Source organism: Sorex fumeus, unplaced genomic scaffold, assembly GCF_029834395.1.
Source record: "Sorex fumeus unplaced genomic scaffold, SorFum_2.1 ptg000131l, whole genome shotgun sequence".
NCBI lineage: Eukaryota > Metazoa > Chordata > Mammalia > Eulipotyphla > Soricidae > Sorex > Sorex fumeus.
The window spans coordinates 3368846-3390133 of NW_026606188.1; the positions used below are offsets into that span (position 1 = coordinate 3368846).

A 21288-nucleotide genomic window follows, 5' to 3' on the forward strand; every position below is an offset into this window, starting at 1 on the left:
TAGTCCGGGATCTGGATTTTATAGTCTCTGAGTCTTGGCCGCTGATGGGATTACACGGCGCCAGGGGGCCAGGTGGTGGGTGTGATCCCCGCCTACTGGAATTTGGAGGATCTGGCTGGAAGATGCTCGACTCCAATTCGAGTAGGCTTGGAGGTCTCGGCCCCGGAACCCGCGTGGCTTTTTCCCTCTGCCAGTACCTTCATGTATGCGGAGAGTGGTCTCAGCATGGTGTTGGCTGGTCCTGGAGGTCTTCGGCTGCCGAAGCCCTGGTCGGGGCGGGGAGGAAAGCTCAACCCGCTCCCCTCCAAGGGACTCCTGGAAGGAACACTCAGGCGCGGGGGCAGAGACTGCACTGTTCTCGTCCGGGATCTGGATTTTATAGTCTCTGAGTCTTGGCCGCTGATGGGATTACACGGCGCCAGGGGCCCAGGTGGTGGGTGTGACCCCCGCCTACTGGAATTTGGAGTTACCAGTTACTCAACAGAGGAGCAGTGGAGAGAATAGAATAAAGGCTATCCTTATTTTAAAGAAATCAGCCACCCTGTTTTCCTTTCCTCAGGCTATTCAGGTAAAATCAGATACCGTTTTGTTGAAGGAAATGACCATAATCTCTCCTCCTTGGCCCTCCTGGTTTTATTCTTTCCCCTCCTGGAGAACTTGTAATGATTCCCAGTGAATTTGAAAAACTTTTTTTACTGTTTCAAAGGATGGCAGAGCTACAGAAGAGAGGCAGAGTATGTTTTCAGAACAGAGCCTTCTTACCAACATGCTCCTGCAGCGGCGCTGTGGAGTGTGCAGCCTGAGCAGAGAGTATCTTCTCAATAGCAGGGGGCAGCCTCCTCCAGTTGGTGAACTCCAACGTGAAGATAAGGTCCTCATCACTGACTGCATCAATCCTACAGAAGCAAGATGGTAACATGTCATTACACAGAAGGTGTACCAAGAACTCACACTACAATCAAGCAACACTTCATTTTAATGTGGAAGACTGACAAAAATAGAAAAATATTCATGTTAGGTCAGAGAGATAGTATAGCCGGGAGGGCACTTGCCGTGCACATGGATGACCCAGGTTTGTTCCCCAGCATCCCATATGGTGCCCCAAGAACCGCCAGAAGTAATTCCTGAGTGCAGAGCCAGGAGTAACCCCTGAGCACTACCACGTGTGCCCCCCACCCCCAAAAAGAAAAATATTCATTCAAAGGGAGTGAAATTCAGCAGCTAAGAGTAATTATCAACAGGTTCCTAAAGGAAATGAAACTGAGTCTAATTACCCACATGGTAAGAGAAATCTCTAGTCTTGTAGACTCCCGGAAGATTCCTTCCCATTCCCCAGAAGAAGGGGTAAGAAAAGACAGACAGCATCAATGAAGCTAGTGGATTTGCATTATCTTCTCCCAAAAAACCATCCTGCTAATCATAGATACATAATAGTACTGAAAAGATAGAACCCAAACTCCCCGTTATTCCTACTTTGAGAGTCTAGGAAAGAGGACTTGTTTCTATTCAAAACCCAAGGTCGTGCAACTTTCTCCCTTTTAGAAGTTGTGCCCTACACAATGTACTAGAGCTAAGTTTTATCTTTAAGGACTGAACAAATGTGTTCAAGACAGTTAATCTCCATGTGTTTTTCAAATAATGTCAGATTTTCTAACAATATAGCCCCCTGCTCCCTCCAAGGTCCCTAAATTCATGAGAACTTGAATCACTGGTTTAAGCAAAGTTCTGAATGCTGTTTATTGATTCAGTATGGAATTTAGGGTTGCAGCTTCAAACTCTGCATGGACACATCACTTGCTGTCCCCACATTCAAAGTGCCAGTGCTTCATGGCACCCAAAGATTCCTTACTAATTCCTCTCACCCCACCCAACTGTCCCCTGCCGTAGCACAGGAGTCTTTACCAACTATAAGTTTTTTAATTTTTTTCACCAGTTAATATGCTTTATTTGTTCCAATTGCATGTATGAGTGAACCAATCTAGTAATCGTCTTTCACATCTTGCTGCATCTAGCACAATCATGTCAAGATGCATCCGTTTTGTGTCACTGCTTCATTTTTTTAAGGTTGAGAAGTATTTCTTTGAGAATCTATACTATAGCAAGTATAGCAAGCATAAAATCTATACTATAGTATATACTATACTATTGTCTATGCAGCTATCTGATAATTGACATATTTAGGTTGATTCTGTGTTTTAGTTACTGTAAATAATGGTACTATGAACATAGGACTGTAGATATTCTTTCAAATTAGTGCTTTCATACTCTTTGGATAAACACCTAGGCCTGGTATTAATGGATCATTATGGAACTGCCATTTTTATTTCACAAAAAACCTCTAGACATTTTCCAAGTAGCACCAACCTATACTCCCACTACAACTACAGGAATTCTCTTTTCTTCCCAGGTGTGAGGTGAGATCTCATTGTAACTTTATTAATTTCCCCTGGCATTTATTACTTGTGTGTCTGTGGGCTGTTTGTCCATTTGTTTATTCCCTCCCTTCCCCCTTTCTTTACCATCATAGCTGTTGATGCTGACACTGAAATACCAGAATTCACATAGACAAGTGGCTGTGACACTTAGACTTTCAGCAGTGGTCCCCAGTCCACAGTACTCACCCACAGTGAGCGACAGTTCTCAGCAGTGTCTGTGCTCCTTTCGCACTGCTGCTTGCACATGCGCTCACCATGGTAGGAGGATATACACTGTGCTTGCAACCCTTGCCAGAGGTCAGAGTGACTGTGAGCCCACACATCTCTCGCTATTGCAGCACTCACCAGGGTCTCACTGATTGTGGTGCCCACACATCTCTCCCTGTTGCAACCCTCGCCAGCAGTCAGGCTGACTGGAGCCCATGAATCTCTCCCTGTTGCAGGTCTCACTGACTCTGATGCCCACACATCTCTCCCTGTTGTAGTCCTTGCCAGTGATCAGGCTGACTGTTGAGCCGATACATAGCTCCCTGTTGCAGGTCTCATTGACTGTGGTGCCCACACATCTCTCCCTGTTGCAGCCCTCGCCAGTGGTTAGGCTGACTATGGAGCCCACATATCTCCCTGATGCAGTACTCACAAGGGTCTCACTGACTTAGGAGCCCTCACATCTCTTCCTGTTGCAAGTCTCACTGGTTGTGGTGCCCACACATCTCTGCTTGTTGCAGTGATCACCAGGGTCTCACTATGGTGCCCCAACATTTCTCCCTGCTGCAGTGCTCACTGACTATGGTGCCCACATATCTCTCCCTGTTGCAGTGCTCACCAGGGTTACACACACCTGGCTGTAATGTGTCTGGGCACTGTCTACAGTGCCAGGGAGAGTAGACAGAAGAGTTCAATCATGCTCTGAAAACAGAACTACGAGGATTGTGCTCAGCACATGTGGAAACACCGGAATTTACCCTTGAGACTGGATGCAAAGCCACTAAGGAGGCATTTGGGGACACTGAATTCCTCCCACAGCCCTGCTACCGTCTTCTCTGGATAGTTTTCTATTCAGTTGCTTGCCCGTTCTTTGACTAGGTTGCTTATTTCCTTGGGGGCCTCCCATGAAATGTTTGGGTTCTCCAGGTGCCACTGCTGGTAATATTCAGTTCAGCTGGACGGGTCCAACAGCTCAATGCAGCAATGCAAAGCTTCTCAGGCCCCGTGGTTCTAGAGGGCCCTGAGACCACCTGGACTGCTACTCTGTGTTCAGGAATCACTCCTGGCAGTGCTTAGGGAATCATATCAGGTGGCGGGGACTGAACCTGAATTGGCCCACATGTAAGACAAGCCATCCTACCTGCTGTAATTGGGCTCCAGCCCGTTGACATGTAGTTGTACTTTTGTGGAAAACAATTTGCTGTCATCTATTCTACCATAAGTCAGAAAAGTTCTGATTTTTAGTAACATTGGTCTTTAAGCCATCAATCCTGGTCTTAAAATGAAAATAATGTTTATGTTGCTTAGTTCAAGAGTGGAGCTGGTAAGCTACAGAGAGTAACTCGCCTGCATGGCAAAGCCTGGCAAGCTACCCGTGACGTATTCGATATGCCAAACACAGTAACAAGTCTCACAATGGAGACGTTAGAGCAAATCGATGAACAACGGGAGGACAGTGTTACAGTGCTACAGTTCAAGAGTGTATATGAAAATAATGAGAACTCTAATAGATACTTTTACAACAATACAATGTTATAAAAATACTTCAAAAAGATCACCTTCTTAAAGATATTACTGAGCCAAAATAAGCAAAGGAAAACAAAAAGAAAAGAAAGAAAATAAGCAGTACTCTAATCTTTCTTCTCTAAAAGTTTGCTTCTTACAACTCAATGTACCATTACAAGACCTGATTGGAGATTATAAAAGTTATTTCTCAAGTCCTTTATTCTCTAATATGCTAAAGAGTAGCACAAATGCTATGGGTAGACATTTTCTTCTCAGAATACTGTCAGTCAGATTGCAAGCGAGAATAGACGAAAAGAAAAGATATACTGAAAGAACAACCTTCTTGATTTTCCAGATTACCAAAAATGACTGGTTTTGGCATCCACTCTCCAGCAGTATCTCAATGATTTCATTTCTCAGTTTTAATGTGCGTTAAGCCTCACTGTGACCAAACACTAGTTATCTAAGCCTATTCTTGAAAAATAAATTTGTGTTATACAGTGTTAGTAAATATAATGTTTATGTGTCACTGATGCCACTAAAAATGTACTGTTACTGTATTACACTGGCCATTATATTGCACAAAGTAATTGTACAATCGTAACCAAATAATAGTGAGTCAACCTAACCACTGATGACATTTACTTTGCCAATTACATTGTAGGGGAAGCTATTATTGCGTTTAAAATTGAAAAAATATTTCAACTTTGTAGATTACATTGTGACAGGCAATTATTCAGCCAGATACATTTTTAAGAGTGTTTAATACAGGCAATACCTAGAAAAGACATTTATAATTTACACGACAAAGATTAAGCAACTCACATATGATATAAAAAAGATACAACTAAAATATACTTTACCAACATACTGGCATTTCTATAGAATAATGTTTTATAACTATTCTTTGAGTATAAATTTGATCAAAGAAATCAAAACATCTGTCATTTCAACACAAACACTGGCTTTATCCATTCAACAAAGATTGGTGAACAAAAATTTAACCATGCTAAAGCATTTTCACTGCTAAAGTGAAATTCCCCATTGTATTTTTCCCTAATGAATATAAAGTGACTAAAGTTATTCCTTTAGAGTAAAATATATGCAATTGGCATTCTCAGTTGAGGTAGCCGAAACTTTCAATTTATCTCAAAATAAGTCGTAATTTACTGATTCTTAACTCTTTTCTATATCAATACAACCAGTAAATATAGTATACATCCAGTGAATTATTATCACAAAATTCTAAAAAAGGACTCCTCACACAGGGAAGAAATTTGTGTCAGAACTGTGGATGGGACAGTGTATTTTAAAGACCTTCTGAGGACAGTAAAGCTACACAATCCCTCTCCCTCCAGAATCCCTTGTAGTTTGCTAAGGAAAAGAAAGAAAAAGAAGCATGTGCAGTCTTTTTTCTCAGCGTAGGATCTTCCTACCTTAAGAGTAGGAAAAATAGACATCTACCACTTAGATGAAGCAGGGATTAAGGCTAAAGTACCTGAGAAGTCTGAGAAATGGCGACCCAGGTTGAAGTGCATGCCTGACACTGAGAGGCCCTAGTCCCAGTACCACACGTATGACCCAGGACTATGACGCCAGTCCACATCATCAAGCTGCAGCGTCAAATTACCAATCCCAGGGCTGGAGAGATAGCACAGAGGATAGGGCATTTGCCTTGTGCGCGGCCAACCCAGGTTCAATTCCCAGCATTCCATATGGTCCCCTGAGCAACGCCAGGAGTAAATCCTGAGTGCAGAGCCAGGAGTAACCCCTGTGCATCGCCAGATGTGACCCAAAATGAAAAAAAAAATCACCAAACCCAGCACAAAACCATCAGCCCAAGAATGAACGGGTGTGAGCCTAGTGTGTACAGATACTGCAGGGAAAACTGCATCACCAAAAAGCATGATTAAGGTACCTGAAATTAAGTACCTGAACTTAAATGATATGACTGTTTACGCAGGGCAAAGGCAGCTCAGTGGTGAAAAACACAAACTTGAGTCATGTATAGACAAACCAGTTCTAGTCTAAATTCTAACTTACATTAGCTGTGTGAGTTTGGGCAAGTATTTATTTAAATACTCGGTACCTTGATCTCCTGTAAAATACGGAAAATAGTGCTACTCTACTTTATATTAAATGAGTTAATATAATAAAAAATTGGGACAGTATTAACTATGTCAATATTGAGTAAAATGTTTATTTGATAAACTAGAAATCAAATGAAATTAAAGAGCTTTTAGTATGGGGCAAGTGGTAGAACTTCAGAGCTAATAGTTTCCAGTAGATGAGAAAGGAATGTGCTGAATACCGCCTGAAGTGGGGTCCAGGAAGAAAAGGAGCACACTGCCAGAACCAGGCCAAGCCCCCATGCGTGTGGTGGTTTCAGAGTGGCGGTCCGGGTACCCTAGAACAGTTAGGGACAACTGCTGCTATGTAATAGGAGTCCAGACAACAACAACATCCACTGAGACAAAGTCCAAAGGTTTCAAGTGACTGTTTTGTCAGATACAGCACTCACTAGTGAAAGCTTTTATCTCAGTTTCTCTGTGGACAGCACATCTGTGAAAGGGACTTTAAACATATAGCACAGCGGTAGGACGTTCGCCTTACAAGCGGCCAACATGGCCTACCCGACTTCGATTCTTCCGCCCCTCTCGGAGACCCTGGCAAGCTACCGAGAGTATTCGATATGCCAAACACAGTAACAACAAAGTCTCCAATGGAGACGTTACTGGGCCCGTTTGAGCAAATCGACGATCAATGGGAGGGCCTTTACTTTACTATATACACATGCAAATCACTTAAAAATCAAATCTCTCGATTGTCAATAACCTTTATATTTCATCCAGTACCTAATTATTTGTGAGATTTTATGTAAAAATTACTGATGGGTTTGTAACGATCAGCCATTGATAGATAACTTTGTATTAACTGATAGAGAAATAAATACAATCCAGGACCCAATGTATTATAAACTATAAACAAAAGGTAAAGTGGAGATCAGAACATCTTAACTTTACTTTTTCTTCCATGTACATTAAACAACTCAGAAGGATGTTTACAAAACACAGATCAAAAATGGAAAGTGGACTGGAGCAATAGCACAGTGGGTAGGGCATTTGCATTGCACACGGCCGACCTGGATTCGATTTCCAGCATTCCATATGATCCCCTGCCGCACTGCCAGGAGTAATTCCTGAGTGCAGAGCCAGGTGTGACCCAATAACCCCCCCCTAATAAAAAGACAAATCCTAAGCATAAAAACTTAAGAGAAAATCACCCAATTCTACATCACAGTAGACTTTTTTTTTTAAGAAAGTGTGATACTAATATATTACCAATCAATACCAACAAAACTTGATCTTTACATGAAGATAAAGAACTCACCAGAGGGAAAATTCAAACTAAATTTACAAGGAGGAACTACTAATACTGCCTGACTAAACCCAAAGAGTTATTTCTTTTGAAGAATAATTTAAATAACAAGATATCAAAGCGCTTTAACTCTAAAATACAAAATCTCAGTACATTTAGGTTAACTACTTGAGAGAATAATGGTTTCTGAAGTATAAATATTGCTAAACGTTTTATTAAAATTTTAATAAAATACCTATGTAACTCTCTTTCCTAGACACACTTATTCCATTTTTTCATTTGCCTTGCACTATTAGACCAAAAAAGTTCTCCCATTGCTACAATTATCTTTGCATCCCACTGAGACACTAACAACATATGCAAAGACTGAAGGGTGAGACAGAATTCTCACTCAACAAAAATCCTAACTTACTTTCCATATAACCACTTATAGGGGCTGTCCTAACAATCTACTGAAGCTATATCCTCGGCTACTTCAAAAATCAGCATGCATTACTGGAGACAGATTTCAACTAGACAGGATGCTATGGAGCATATTCAGTTTAGCTAACTATGAAATAAATCTCTAAAGCAGCTACATCATTCTGTCACAGTCATTCTAAGAGATGCATGAAAGAAACACACCAAGGAAAGAAATGTTCTCATTGATTTTCTCAAAAAGAGTTTACTCAAAAAATCTCAGAAGAGAGCCACAAGCTGCAGAAATGCCTCCAGACCCTGTGCCAGGCTGCACCTCATTCCAAGCATCCAGGCAAGGGGCTGGTGAGCCCACCACTTAGTCTACGAGAGCCCCGGCAGCCAAAATCCTCCAGAACCCAATGGCTGCCATGCTCGCAGCCAATCTCCACATGATCAGAACAAGGCTCCCACATGAGAACGGATCTGCTGAAAAATCCAAGTATGCAGGATTTGTGAATGAAACCTCCAGGCTCTAATGGAGTCAGGAATGGGTGAGCTCCCCCCATCTCCTTGTGCTTCTGGGAGCCTGGAAGTCACACCCACAAATTGCCTCTGGCACCATATAAGCTCATTAGCGGCCATGATCCAGAGACTCACAAGTAAATCTCAGAAGAGAGCAACACACTGCAGAGACGTCTCTAGACCCCTAAGTCACCATGCAGTTAAAAATTTTACTATAACTCTATCACCCTATTTAAAATTTTAGAATTTCTGGAGCGACGTCTCATACTCTACACCACTGATTTCCCAGAGTAGCTCACCATATTTGATGGGGTATAAAGTAGAAGGCAACCAATCTCGATAAATATATATATATATGTATATATATATATATATATATATATATATACAAGTCTCAACCTGTAACACCATGTTAGTTAAGCTCTTACAACAAGAGCTTAATAATTCCAGGGTGAGACACAACAATCTTCACACACTTTCCTCTAAGGAAACTTTTTTGGATCATTTTCAGCAGATTATTCATAACAAACAATACAATGCAAATTATTTAGAATTTGCCTTTGGGGCAAGCTTGGATGGTGGTGGGTAGATTTGAAATAATGGTGGTAGGAGGGTGCAATGGTGGTGGGATTAGTGTTGGAATACTGAATGTAATAAATTGTGAGCAACTCTATACTGTTTTTGAAAAGAGTTCACACCCATTAATAACTTCTTCCTTCCAGTAATCTCTGACCTTTTTCTAGGACTGTATCCTCATAGTTAATCTCCCCTCCCCTCTTCGTCTCTCCTCGTAGCACAAGAATATCAAGAAATTAGGGAAAATTAAAGGTAGAACATTTACTCAAATTGGATAAGGTCCACTACAGTAGGATTTCTTACCAAGAACTGCAGAGCATATTCAGAGGGTCAAATCCAGCAAGCAACAGAGCCGGTAACCATTCTTTGTATTCTTTCTGAGCTTTAACTGCATGAACTATAAATTCAGATATGTGGTACCAAGGTTCCACTGGGTAGCTTTTCTTCAAAAAGTAGCGAAACTCTGAAAACATCTCATACTTCAGACAATACGCCAAATGAACTTCATTTAGCTGGGCACCATACTTCAAAAGAATATTCACAATTCTGAAAAATTCACAGCTGCACCACGAAAAAATAGTAAAAATAATAAAGGAAAGAAGGGAAAAAAGAGAAAATGTTGGACTTTTACATTATAAAAATGTACTCCTTACAAACACCTCTAAGTTTCAGCCACAGAAGAACAGACAGTTTAATGATGACTTTTCCAGGTATAACAAACAAACTGAAATTAGAAGACAGGGCAGGGGCAGAGAGTCATTTACTTTTCAATGTATACAAACCTGCAAGTTTTCTTGCAACGATAAACAGAGAATACCTTTAGATTTTAAAAAGAATCATTTTACAATTTTTAAATTATCATTATCATTGATAAGCAGGTTAATTCTCATTATAATGTCTAGTATATTTCATCATCTATAAGAAAACTCATTAAACAGAGTCAGTGAACTCTGAAAGAGACACAACTCCCATTCAAGGAATTTCCAAGTTACTATTTCCTTTAGCAACAGCAACAGACTGGGCTAATCTATTACTTTTAAATGCCTAATGCTAAGAAGCAACAGTGAGAAAAGCTCTTCTATTAATAAACATTTTAATGTACCACTTTATATTCTGTGTGTATGCATACTATGTGGTATACAATATATATATGTGTATATATATATATATGTTTTGGGACAACAACTGGCAGTGCTCAGGGGTTATTTCTGACTTTGAACTACGGAATCACTCCTGGTGGACTTTGGGGGACCATATGGGATGTCAGGGATCAAACCTGAGTTAGGCCCACCGATCTCCGCCAGAGGACAGCACGGACCCGCTGCGCGTCCAGCTCCAGGACTGGCCGCCCAGCAGTCCACCGGACCCCCACATCCAGGTGGGTTGGAGGAGCCCAGCCGAGGACCGCCCCTGACCCCAGGCGCGCCGCCCGACCACCGATCCCCGCCAGAGGACAGCGCAGGCCCGCTGCGCGTCCAGCTCCGGGACCGGCCACCCAGCAGTCCACCGCCCCCCCCCCCATCCAGGTATGTCACTCACTTCAAGCAATTTGGACCTTCATCCTTTCATCCTTTTCATCAACTTGTCACCTAATACCAACCAAAAATTTCTCACCTCTTCTAATACAAGTCAACACATCCCACTCGCCTACTCCATTTCCAATAAAAGTCCTGTTTGAAAATAGCTGTACAAGCTCAGTAGTAAATAGCACCTCCTCCAAAAGTTTCAATCAATGTCAGTTATAAAACAAAGAATAACGCCTGATTGAGAAGAAGGTCAGACTCAGAAGGTAGAAGAGGTCCATCTACCAGCAACAAAGCTGAACGGCTCCTGGCATTCTCTAATCACCCAACCAGAATAGTAACAGTGACTGTGAAGGACCAAACCACACTGGTCACAATGGTAAAGCAACACAAAAACCCACCAAACTTTCTTATTCACGAGGTTAGCCCAGAAGACAGCAACAGTACTATAGCGTTAGACAACCTCTCTGACAAGGAATTCAGAATGGAGCTACTTAGGATGCTTAGGGAACTAAAAGAAACAATGGAAAGCAATGAAAATGAAAGACAAGAAGATTTGAAGGCAGAAATGAGGAAAATGCAATTGGAAATGTCGGACCTGAAAAACCTGGTAGCCAAATTGAAAACCTCAGTGGAAGGCCTCAGCAGCAGAGTAACAGCAGCTGAGAACAGAATCAGTGAGCTCGAAGATCAAATTCAGAGACTTGCCAGAAATGAGCAGAAAATGGAAAAGAGACTCACAGTTCGAGAACAGATGGCAAGAGAAGATTGTGACAAAGCCAAAAGGGGTAACATAAGAATTATTGGAGTCCCAGAGGGACAGGAAGAAAACGTTGATGAAGAAGAAACTGTCAAAGAAATCATTGCTACAACGTTTCCAGATCTGAAGAAAACTAGGGACCACATTCAGGAGGCCCAAAGGGTACCAGCTAGAAGAAATCCGAATAAAAACACCCCAAGACACATCCTGATCAAAATGACCAAAACCTTAGACAGAGACAAAATTCTGAAAGCAGCAAGATCGAAGAAAGAAATCTCTTACAAAGGAGCATCCCTAAAATTCACAGCTGATTTTTCTGATGAAACCCTCAGGGCCCGAAAACAGTGGTGGGACATAGTGAAAAAACTCAATGAAATAAATGCCTCTCCACAAATACTTTACCAGCGAGACTCTCATTCATAATAGGAGGAACAACACACAGTTTCACAGACAAACAACAGATCAGGAACATCATAGACTCAAAACCATGGTTACAAGTACAACTAAATGGGCTACTTTAAGGCAAGACAGGCCCCGCAAATACACCAAATTTCAACAGAACAATGGGACAAAATCCCATAACAATAATCTCTCTCAATGTCAATGGGCTAAACGCACCAATTAAAAGACATAGAGTGGCAGGATGGATTAGAAAATTGAACCCAACATTCTGCTGCCTGCAAGAAACACATCTCTATAGTCAAAGCAAACACAGACTCAGAGTCAAAGGCTGGAAAAAATCCTACAGGCAAACAACTCTCAGAAAAAAGCTGGGGTAGCCATCCAAATATCAGACCACATCGATTTCAGAGTGAAGAAGGTCATAAGAGACAGTGAAGGCCATTTCCTATTGATCAAAGGATCTGTACAACAGGAAGAACTTACAATAATAAATGTATATGCACCTAATGAGAGACCAGCAAAGTACTTAAAACAACTACTCATAGATTTGGAAAAAGACATCAATAGCAACACAATATTAGTGGGAGACTGCAACACCGCTTTGTCACATCTTGATAGATCAACCAGACTCTAGCTTAGCAAGGACATACTTCATCTGAGGGAAACAATGGAAGAAAGGTACTTAGTAGATATATACAGGACACTTCATCCACAAAAACCTGAATGCACATTCTTCTCAAGCGTACATGGAACATTCTCCAAGATAGACCACATGCTGAGCCACAAAACATGCCTCCATAAAATTAAGAAGATAGAGATTGTATCAACAATCTTCTCAGACCATAATGCGCTGAAATTAGAAGTAAATCACACACAAAAACAGAAAACTAAATCAAACACCTGGAAATTAAACAGTGCGCTATTAAACAACGAGTGGCTTAGACAGGAAATTAAAGAGGAAATCAAAAGATTCCTAGGAACGAATGAAAATGAGGACACGAGTTACCAAAACTTATGGTACACAGCAAAAGCGGTCTTAAGAGGAAAGTTTATAGCTCTACAAGCATTCCTCAGAAAGGAGGAGCGAGCCCACATAAATAAACTAACCTCACAGCTTAAGAACTTGGAGAAGGACCAACAAAAGGAGCACAACCCTAACAGGAGGAACGAAATAATAAAACTCAAAGCAGAGATTAACGAGATGGAAACCCAAAAAACAATCCGAAAGATCAATGAAACCAAGAGCTGGTTCTTTGAGAAAATTAACAAGATCGATAAGCCCCTAGCAAAACTCACAAACAAATGTAGAGAGAAAACCCTAATAAACCGAATCAGAAATGAAAAGGGGGTCATTACAACAGAAACTACAAAAATTCAAAGGATCCTCCGGGAGTACTTTGAAAAGCTTTAAGCCACGGAACATCAAAACCTCAAGGAAATGGATAAATTCCTAGACTCCTACAGACTCCCAAGGCTGAACCAAGAAGGCCTGGAATACCTGAACAGACCTACCACCATCAAGGAAATTGAAGTGGTAATAAAAAGTCTCGCCAAGCACAAAAGCCCTGGCCCGGATGGATTCACCAGTGAATTCTTCCAAATCTTTAAAGAAGACTTACTCCCAATCCTCTTGAAGCTTTTCCACGAAATTGAAATATCAAATACACTTCCGAACACTTTCTACGAAGCAAATATCACACTGATATCAAAAGCAGACAGAGATACCACAAAGAAAGAGAATTACAGACCGACATCCCTGATGAACACAGATGCAAAGATCCTCAACAAACTCCTAGCAAATAGAATCCAACTACTCATCAAAAAGATCATACACCATGACCAAGTAGGATTCATCCCAGGGATGCAAGGATGGCTTAACATTCGGAAATCAATCAACATAATCCATCATATCAACAAAAGAAAAGATAAAAAGCATATGATCATATAAATAGATGCAGAGAAAGCATTTGACAAGATCCAGCACCCCTTTATGATGAAAACCCTAGCCAAAATGGGTATAGAGTGGACTTTCCTCAACACAGTTAAAGCCATCTATCACAAGCCTACAGCAATCATCAACCTCAACGGGGAAAAACTGAGAGCCTTCCCTCTAAGATCAAGGACGAGACAAGGATGCCCAATCTCTCCACTGCTATTCAATATAGTACTGGAAGTACTTGCAATAGCGATTAGGCAAGAAAAAGATATTAAGGGCATTCAGGTAGGAAAGGAAGAAATCAAGCTCTCACTATTCGCAGATGATATGATACTATACATAGAGAACCCAATAACCTCCACCAAAAAACTACTAGAAACAATAGACTTGTATAGTAAAGTTGCAGGCTATAAAATCAATACCCAAAAGTCCATGGCTTTCCTATACGCAAATAGTGAGAGAGAGGAAAGCTACATGAAAAAATCAATCCGGTGCACAATTGTGCCCCAGAAAATCAAGTACCTGGGAATCAGCTTAACTAAGGAAGTAAATTACCTGTACAAAGAAAACTACAAAACGCTACTTCAGGAAATAAAAGAAGACATGAGGAAATAGAAAGATATCCCCTGCTCATTGGTCGGGAGACTGAACATTGTCAAAATGGCAATACTACCGAAAGCATTGTATAAATTCAATGCAATCCCTATAAGGATACCCATGACATTCTTCAAAGAAATGGAGCAAACACTCCTGAAATTTATATGGAACAATAAGCCCCAACGAATAGCTAAAGCAATTCTTGTGAAAAAGAAAATGGGAGGAATCAACCTCCCTAACTTCAAACTCTACTACAAAGCTGTAATAATCAAAACAGCATGGTACTGGAACAAAGGCAGAACTGCAGACCAATGGAACAGAGTTGAATACACTGACATCTCCCCTCAATCATATGATCATCTAATCTTTGATAAAGGTGCAAGAAATGTGAAGTGGAGTAAGGAAAGCCTCTTTAACAAATTGTGCTGGCATCACTGGACGGCTACATGCAAAAAAATGGGCTCAGAACTCTGCCTAACACCATGTACAAAGGTAAGATCAAAATGGATTAAAGACCTCAACATCAGACCAGAAACCATAAGATACATTGAAGACAAAGTTGGCAAAACCCTCCATGACATTGAGGCTAATGGTATTTTCAAAGATGCCACGCCACTGGCTGAGCAAGTGAAAACAGAGATAGATAAATGGGACTATCTTAAACCAAGAAGCTTCTGCACCTCCAAAGAAACAGTGACCAAAATACAAAGACAGTCTACAGAATGGGAAAGGATATTCACCGAATACACATCTGACAAGGGGTTGATATCAAGGATATACAAAATACTGGTTAAACTCCACAAGAAGAAAACATCCAACCCCATCAAAAAATGGGGCAATGAAATGAACATAAATTTTCTCAAAGAAGAAATCCGAATGGCAAAAAAGCACATGAGAAAATTCTCTACATCATTAATCATCAGGGAGATGCAGATCAAAACCACAATGAGATACCATCTCACACCTCAGAGAATGGCCCACATTCAAAAGAACAAAAGCAACTGTTGCTGGCTTGGATGTGGCGAGAAAGGGACACTCCTTCACTGTTGGTGGGAATGCCGACTGGTTCAGCCCTTTTGGAAAACTGTATGGATGTTCCTTAAAAAAGTAGAATTTGAGCTCCCATTTGACCCAGCGATACCAGTCCTGGGAATATATCCCAGAGAGGCAAAAATGTGTAGCCGAAGTGACATCTGCACTTGTTTGTTCATTGCAGCACTCTTTACAGTAGCCAGAAACTGGAAGAAACCTGAGTGCCCAAGAACAGATGACTGGTTAAAGAAACTTTGGTACATCTACACAATGGAGTGCTATGTAGCTCTTAGAAAAGATTAAGTCATGAAATTTACATACAAGTGGTACAATATGGAAAGTATCATGCTAAGCGAAATGAGTCAGAAAGAGAGGGATAGACATAGAAAGATTGCATTCATCTGGGGGACATTAAATAACAAAATATGAGATTAATACCCAAGAATAGCTGAGATCAACACCAGGAGGATTACTCCATAGCCTAGACGCCAGCCGGGTATTCTAGGGGAGGGGAAAGTTCAGATAGAGAAGGGAGCACCAAATGGAGGGTGTTTGGAGGATCCTCCCAGTAGGGGAGATGCAGGTTGAAAGTAGACTGGACTGAACATGTTTGCCACTCAATGCCTCGTTTGCTGATCACAACACCCAAAAGGAGAGAGAGAACAAAGGGGAATGCCCTGCCACAGTGGCAGGGGGGTTTGGGGGGGATGGGGGGGAGGCATATTATCCTGGTGGTGCAAGATGGGCATTAGTGGAGGGATGGGTGTTTGAGCATGGTGTGACCGAGATCCAAGCACAAAAATTTGTAAATCTACAACTGTACCTCATGGTGTTTCACTAATAATAAAAAAAAAAAAACCTGGGTCAACCACATGCAAAGCAAACACTCTCCCCACTGTACTATCACTCTGGTCCTTCTAAAACTAATATTTTTCAGGAAGTGCTTTTACCAAATATGGTTGGGGAGATAATTCAAACGTTTTGTATTCTTTGCATACAGGAGGTGCAGGTTTGATTCCTGGCAGGTATCAATGATACCTTGAGCAATGAGTCAAGAGTAGTTAATAATAAAGCACTGGTAGATGGGGAAACAAAACAAAGTACCTTCATGGGATCAAATTTTGTAACTATATCTATCAAGTTTATTAACTAAAAATAGTAACCTTAAAATATTTACAAGCTGTGGTCAAACTGATGGAAAATAACTGAACTGTCTTTGGAGAGTTATTGGAAAGATATGTCAAAAGAAGTACCATAGCAAAGTCAAAGGAAAGCAAACACCTCCTCAAAAACTCATTAGCTGTGTCTCTCTGAATAAATTAATCTTTATTATGGCACAAATTAACAAGCAATATATGTCTACATAAAATAAAACATGTAAAGCCAAATACCCAAAAAAAAGCCAAATACCACATCAATTAAAATACAAAGTAACAAATATAAATCTTGAACATTTTCATTAGAAAAGAAATTATATCCTATTTCCATAAATATATTCATCATAGCATTATCTACAGAAAACTTTATAAGGTTTAGAAGAAATTACCTTAAATGTTCAAGAACAGGAACAGATCATCAAAGATATGACTTGGGGCCAGTGAGATAGCTCAGGAACTAAGGCGCTTGCCTGCACGTACCCAGCACAGCATATGGTCTCCCAAGTGCTGCCAGGAGTGATCCCTGAGCACAGAGGAAGTCAAAAGGAACCACCAGGTGTGATAGCAGCAACAGAGAGAGAGAGAAAGAGAGAGAGAGAGAGAGAGAGAGAGAGAGAGAGAGAGAGGTTAATTTTGGTTTGATCCCAGTGCTGCAAATAGTCCCGTGAACACAGCGAGGAGTGATTCCTGAACACAGAGTAAAGAGTAAGCACTCAGCACAGCTGGGTATGCCCCCACTAAAAATAAAACAAAAGCATGAGTCCTCAGAAGTTACAATTAGGACAGGTGTTTTACTATGGTAAAACATTTATTATATACTTTTAAAGTATCAATGCTAACCTGAATGTTCACTATATATACAACTGTGTAACATTATGGGGGCCAGAGAGAAAGTGCAGCAGGTGGAGCATTAGCCATGCACGCAGTCAACCAGGTTCAAACCCCAGTATCCTATATGGTCACCTAAGCACCAACAACAGAAATTTCTGGGTGCAGGGCCAGGAGTAACCCTTGATCATTGCCAGGTGTGGAACCCCACCACAACCACCAAAAAATTGAATTGAAAGTACCAGAGAGATAGTACAACAAGTAAGGCACTTGCCTTGCACACAGCTGATCCAGGTTTGATCCCTGCCATGTCTTTGAGATGCAGAAGATTCTTTTTTTATTTTTATTTTAATGAATCACCGTGAGATAGTTACAGACTTATAAACTTTCGTGGTTATATTTCAGTCATGCAATGTTCAAGCACCCATCCCTCCACCACTGCCTATTCTCCACCACCAATGTTCCCAGTATCCCTTCCGCCACCCCCACCCACAGAAGATTCTTAATTTAATGTAGCCCCATTTGTTTACGTTTGCTTCCACTTGCTTGGTCACTTCATCTTTAAAGTTGCTTCTTAGTTCAGTGTCATGGATTAAAAAAAATAGTAAGGACACTGTTACCTACCACTATCTGGTTATTTGTTCCTAATGAAAATTCTATCACCTAAGACTATTCTTAATAACATCCTTATATAGAATTCTCCCCTGGCTACCTTCAGAGAGAGGAAAAATGAGAATCTGTTGCTAGCAATACTGCGCCACAAGAAATGCTCAAAGATACTGCTGAGCATTGATTCTAAACAGTTGCCACCAATGTTTATTTCAACATTGACCTTATATCCAAGCTCTCATTTTACCTCTGTATAGTATCTGTTGGATACTCTAGAGGAAGAGTTATCCGAATCTTCACAACAATTCGAAGAAACAGTTTTATTATTATCTCCTAAAATTTGTGAACACCCAAACTTTGTCACAAAGCTTGATAACTGGAAAAATTGAGATAATGGTATCAAAGCAAAATCTAACTAGAAATCTGATAGAGCAAGTATTTGATATCTCTCTCCTATAATTATTACAAACACCAATATCATGAAATAGTCAAACTGAGGAATATTTTAAGACCCTACCTATGTTTCCAAAAATATGTGCCAAGAGGGACTGGAAAAACAATAAGGAGGTAAGGCACCTGCCTTGCATGCAGCCAGCACTGAATATGGTTCTCTGAGCATTGCCAGGAGTTATCCCTGAGCACAAAAGCATGATAAGCTCAGATCTCCACCAGGTGTGATGACATAGAAGCCTCTACACACACACACACACACACACACACACACACATGGTCCCATGTAACAGAACGTCCTGAAAATAATCCAACACCAAACATTATTGAGAAAATGCACTGTTGCGATAAGCAGATTTGCAAAACATATGCCACTTAACTTTTCTCACGATTATAAAATCGCTAAATATATGATTTAATAATTTTTAAATGGCATCTTCAAGTTACATGATAGGTATCATTTACATTAATGGGTAAATTGTTTCACTAAGGGAAAAAAAAAGCATGATAGGTTTTTGTTTTCTTATTTTTAAGGATTCGTTGGATTCTTTTTTCCTGGTGGTGCCAGGATTGTGTCGAGGGTATAGACAATCTCTAAAGGGGACCATGCCGGCAGATCTCAAGAATTCTGGGACTACTCATAGCAGTGCTGGGGCCAGATGGGTCCCAGGGAGCAGTGATGTGACTCTGGGATGGAACTCCGGATGGATGTTACAAATGTGCTCTAACACTTGAGTTACTCTCCCCAGATCATGACATTTTTCAAAACAAAAATCATATTCAATTTTCCTTGCCATGTATGTAATAATTCCGATTCTTTTGATTAATTTTTAAATATAGAAATATAGAGAATTCAAGCTACCGAGAGTATCTCACCCGTATGGCAGAGCCTGGCAAGCTCCCCATGACATATTTGATATCTTAAAAACAGTTAACAAGGGGTTGGAGAGATAGCACAGAGGGTAGGGCATTTGCCTTGCACACGGCCGACCCTGGTTCAATTCCCAGCATCCCGTATGGTCCCCTGAGCACTGCCAGGAGTAACTCCTGAGTGCAGAGCCAGGAGTAACCCCTGTGCATCGCTGGGTGTGACCCAAAAATAAATAAATAAATAAATAAATAAATACATAAATAAAAACAGTAACAAGTATCACAATGGAGACATTACTGGTGTCCGCTCGAGCAAATCGATAAACAATGGGACGACAGTGCTACAGAGAATTAAAACTTTTTTTTATTGAAAGAAGTGACATTTTTCCACTTTGTCACCAGCTATATCTTATCTTTCCTCCCAAAAGAGAAACTACTACAGAATTGACAGGTTTGGGTTTTTTCTGATCAGTAAAACTTCATAGAGTCCAGAAATAATCAATCAATTTTCATATTATTTGTACAAAAATTAATAGCCAGGTATTAGCTAATATAAATGCTGTATACAGACTAAAAACTTAATGTTATTTATTCCTAAATGAAGAACAGAGAGAAAACAATAACCTTGATATTTTTCTATTATGTGCTAAAAAATATGCAATGTACTATAATTAAATCAATCTTTACATCTACACATTAAATGCAAACATATATGATTATCATTCTACCAACATTTAAATTTAGTCCCTTGGAAAAGATTTCCTCCTTCTCAAAGTAGGAACATAATGGCAAAAGATGTATCAAAATTATACCTATTGCCTTCAGTCCCAGACAAACAAATGAATCAAGAAAATGTGCCCTCATAGAACAGGTGTTTTAATATTTTATCTTTTTCCTGACAGACTAATGAAAAAGTATTTTCCAAAGACTTTTCTTACTGAAAAACTTCCTACAAATTAAGAATACACTTGGTTCCATTGCAAATTTTCACATAGAAAAAAATAGTGCTAAGACATTCAAGAGCAACCAACCATAGTTCAATTATGCTCTAAAGAGCAACTTCACAGAACAAATTTTTCAAGTAGGCTGACGCGGCCAACCTGAGTTCGATTCCTCCGCCGCTCTCAGAGAGCCCTGCAAGCTACCGAGAGTATCTTGCCCACACGGTAGAGCCTGACAAGCTACCTATGATGTATTCGATATGCCAAACACAGTAACAACAAGTCTCACGATGGAGACGTTACTGGGCCCAGTCGAGCAAATCAATTAACAACTGGAGGACAATGATACAGTAAAAAAAAAAAATCTGCTTAATGTCTATGATCACGAACTATAAGCCAGTTTCTTTATTTTCATATTTCTGTGTTTTAAAGGTGTGCAATGCTTTCTTTGAGTTTATCCCCTGTGAGTTTACTGAGTAGCTTAAATCTGTAAGTTTTTTCCTTTATCCCAGTCTCAGAAAGGGGGTCTGTAGCACTTACTGCACCAACCTCTCTGTCTCAGGGCAGGGCTGTCACACACAGCAGGGAGTCCTGCTGTGCCCAGGGTCACACCTGCCTTTCCTCTCCTCCATGCAAGCTGCACTTCAAATCTCTGAGTTATTTCCCCAGGTCCTTGAGTGATCTCTTTTCCCTCTCCATCTAGACTCTAAAATCATGCATCGCCAACTGTTTGACATGGCCACTCATATCCCTGACTTCTTTATTCCCTTCCAATCTTCTCTTTATTCTCCTGTTGAACTATTTCTATAGCTGTCTTCAATTTAAGTGACCGCCTTGTTAATTTACTCCTATTGAGCCCATGCAATGATTTTTATTTTTGGTAATGTTCTAATTTTTTGTCTGTTTGGGGTCACACCTGCCAGACTATGCTCAGGGATCACTCCTGGCAGCACTTAAAGGATCATCTGTAGGGCCAGAGCTCAGTCCCGAATTGCCGAATTGGCCACATGCAAGACAAATGCCTTACTCACCATACCCTCTGACCCTTGAAAAAATTTTCATTTGAGTCTGCTTTTAAAACAGAGTTTCTGTTTCTCAGATAAGACATTTCTTTTTGTGGGGTGGAGGGAGGATTGGGCACACCCAGTGGTGCTGGGGAA

General features: G+C 40.6%; 1 protein-coding gene across 1 annotated transcript in view; it reads right to left on the minus strand.

Moving 5' to 3' along the window:
- Window positions 1-742: 742 nt before the first annotated feature.
- LOC130046072 (ankyrin repeat and SOCS box protein 3-like) overlaps window positions 743-21288 on the minus strand; it is a 178093-nt gene continuing 157547 nt past the window's right edge. Inside the window, exons 8-9 of the mRNA XM_056138987.1 lie at window positions 9327-9584; window positions 743-896 (exon numbers count right to left, since the gene is read on the minus strand). Coding sequence (XP_055994962.1) covers window positions 743-896; window positions 9327-9584 — 412 coding nt within the window. The remainder of the gene's footprint in view (window positions 897-9326; window positions 9585-21288) is intronic.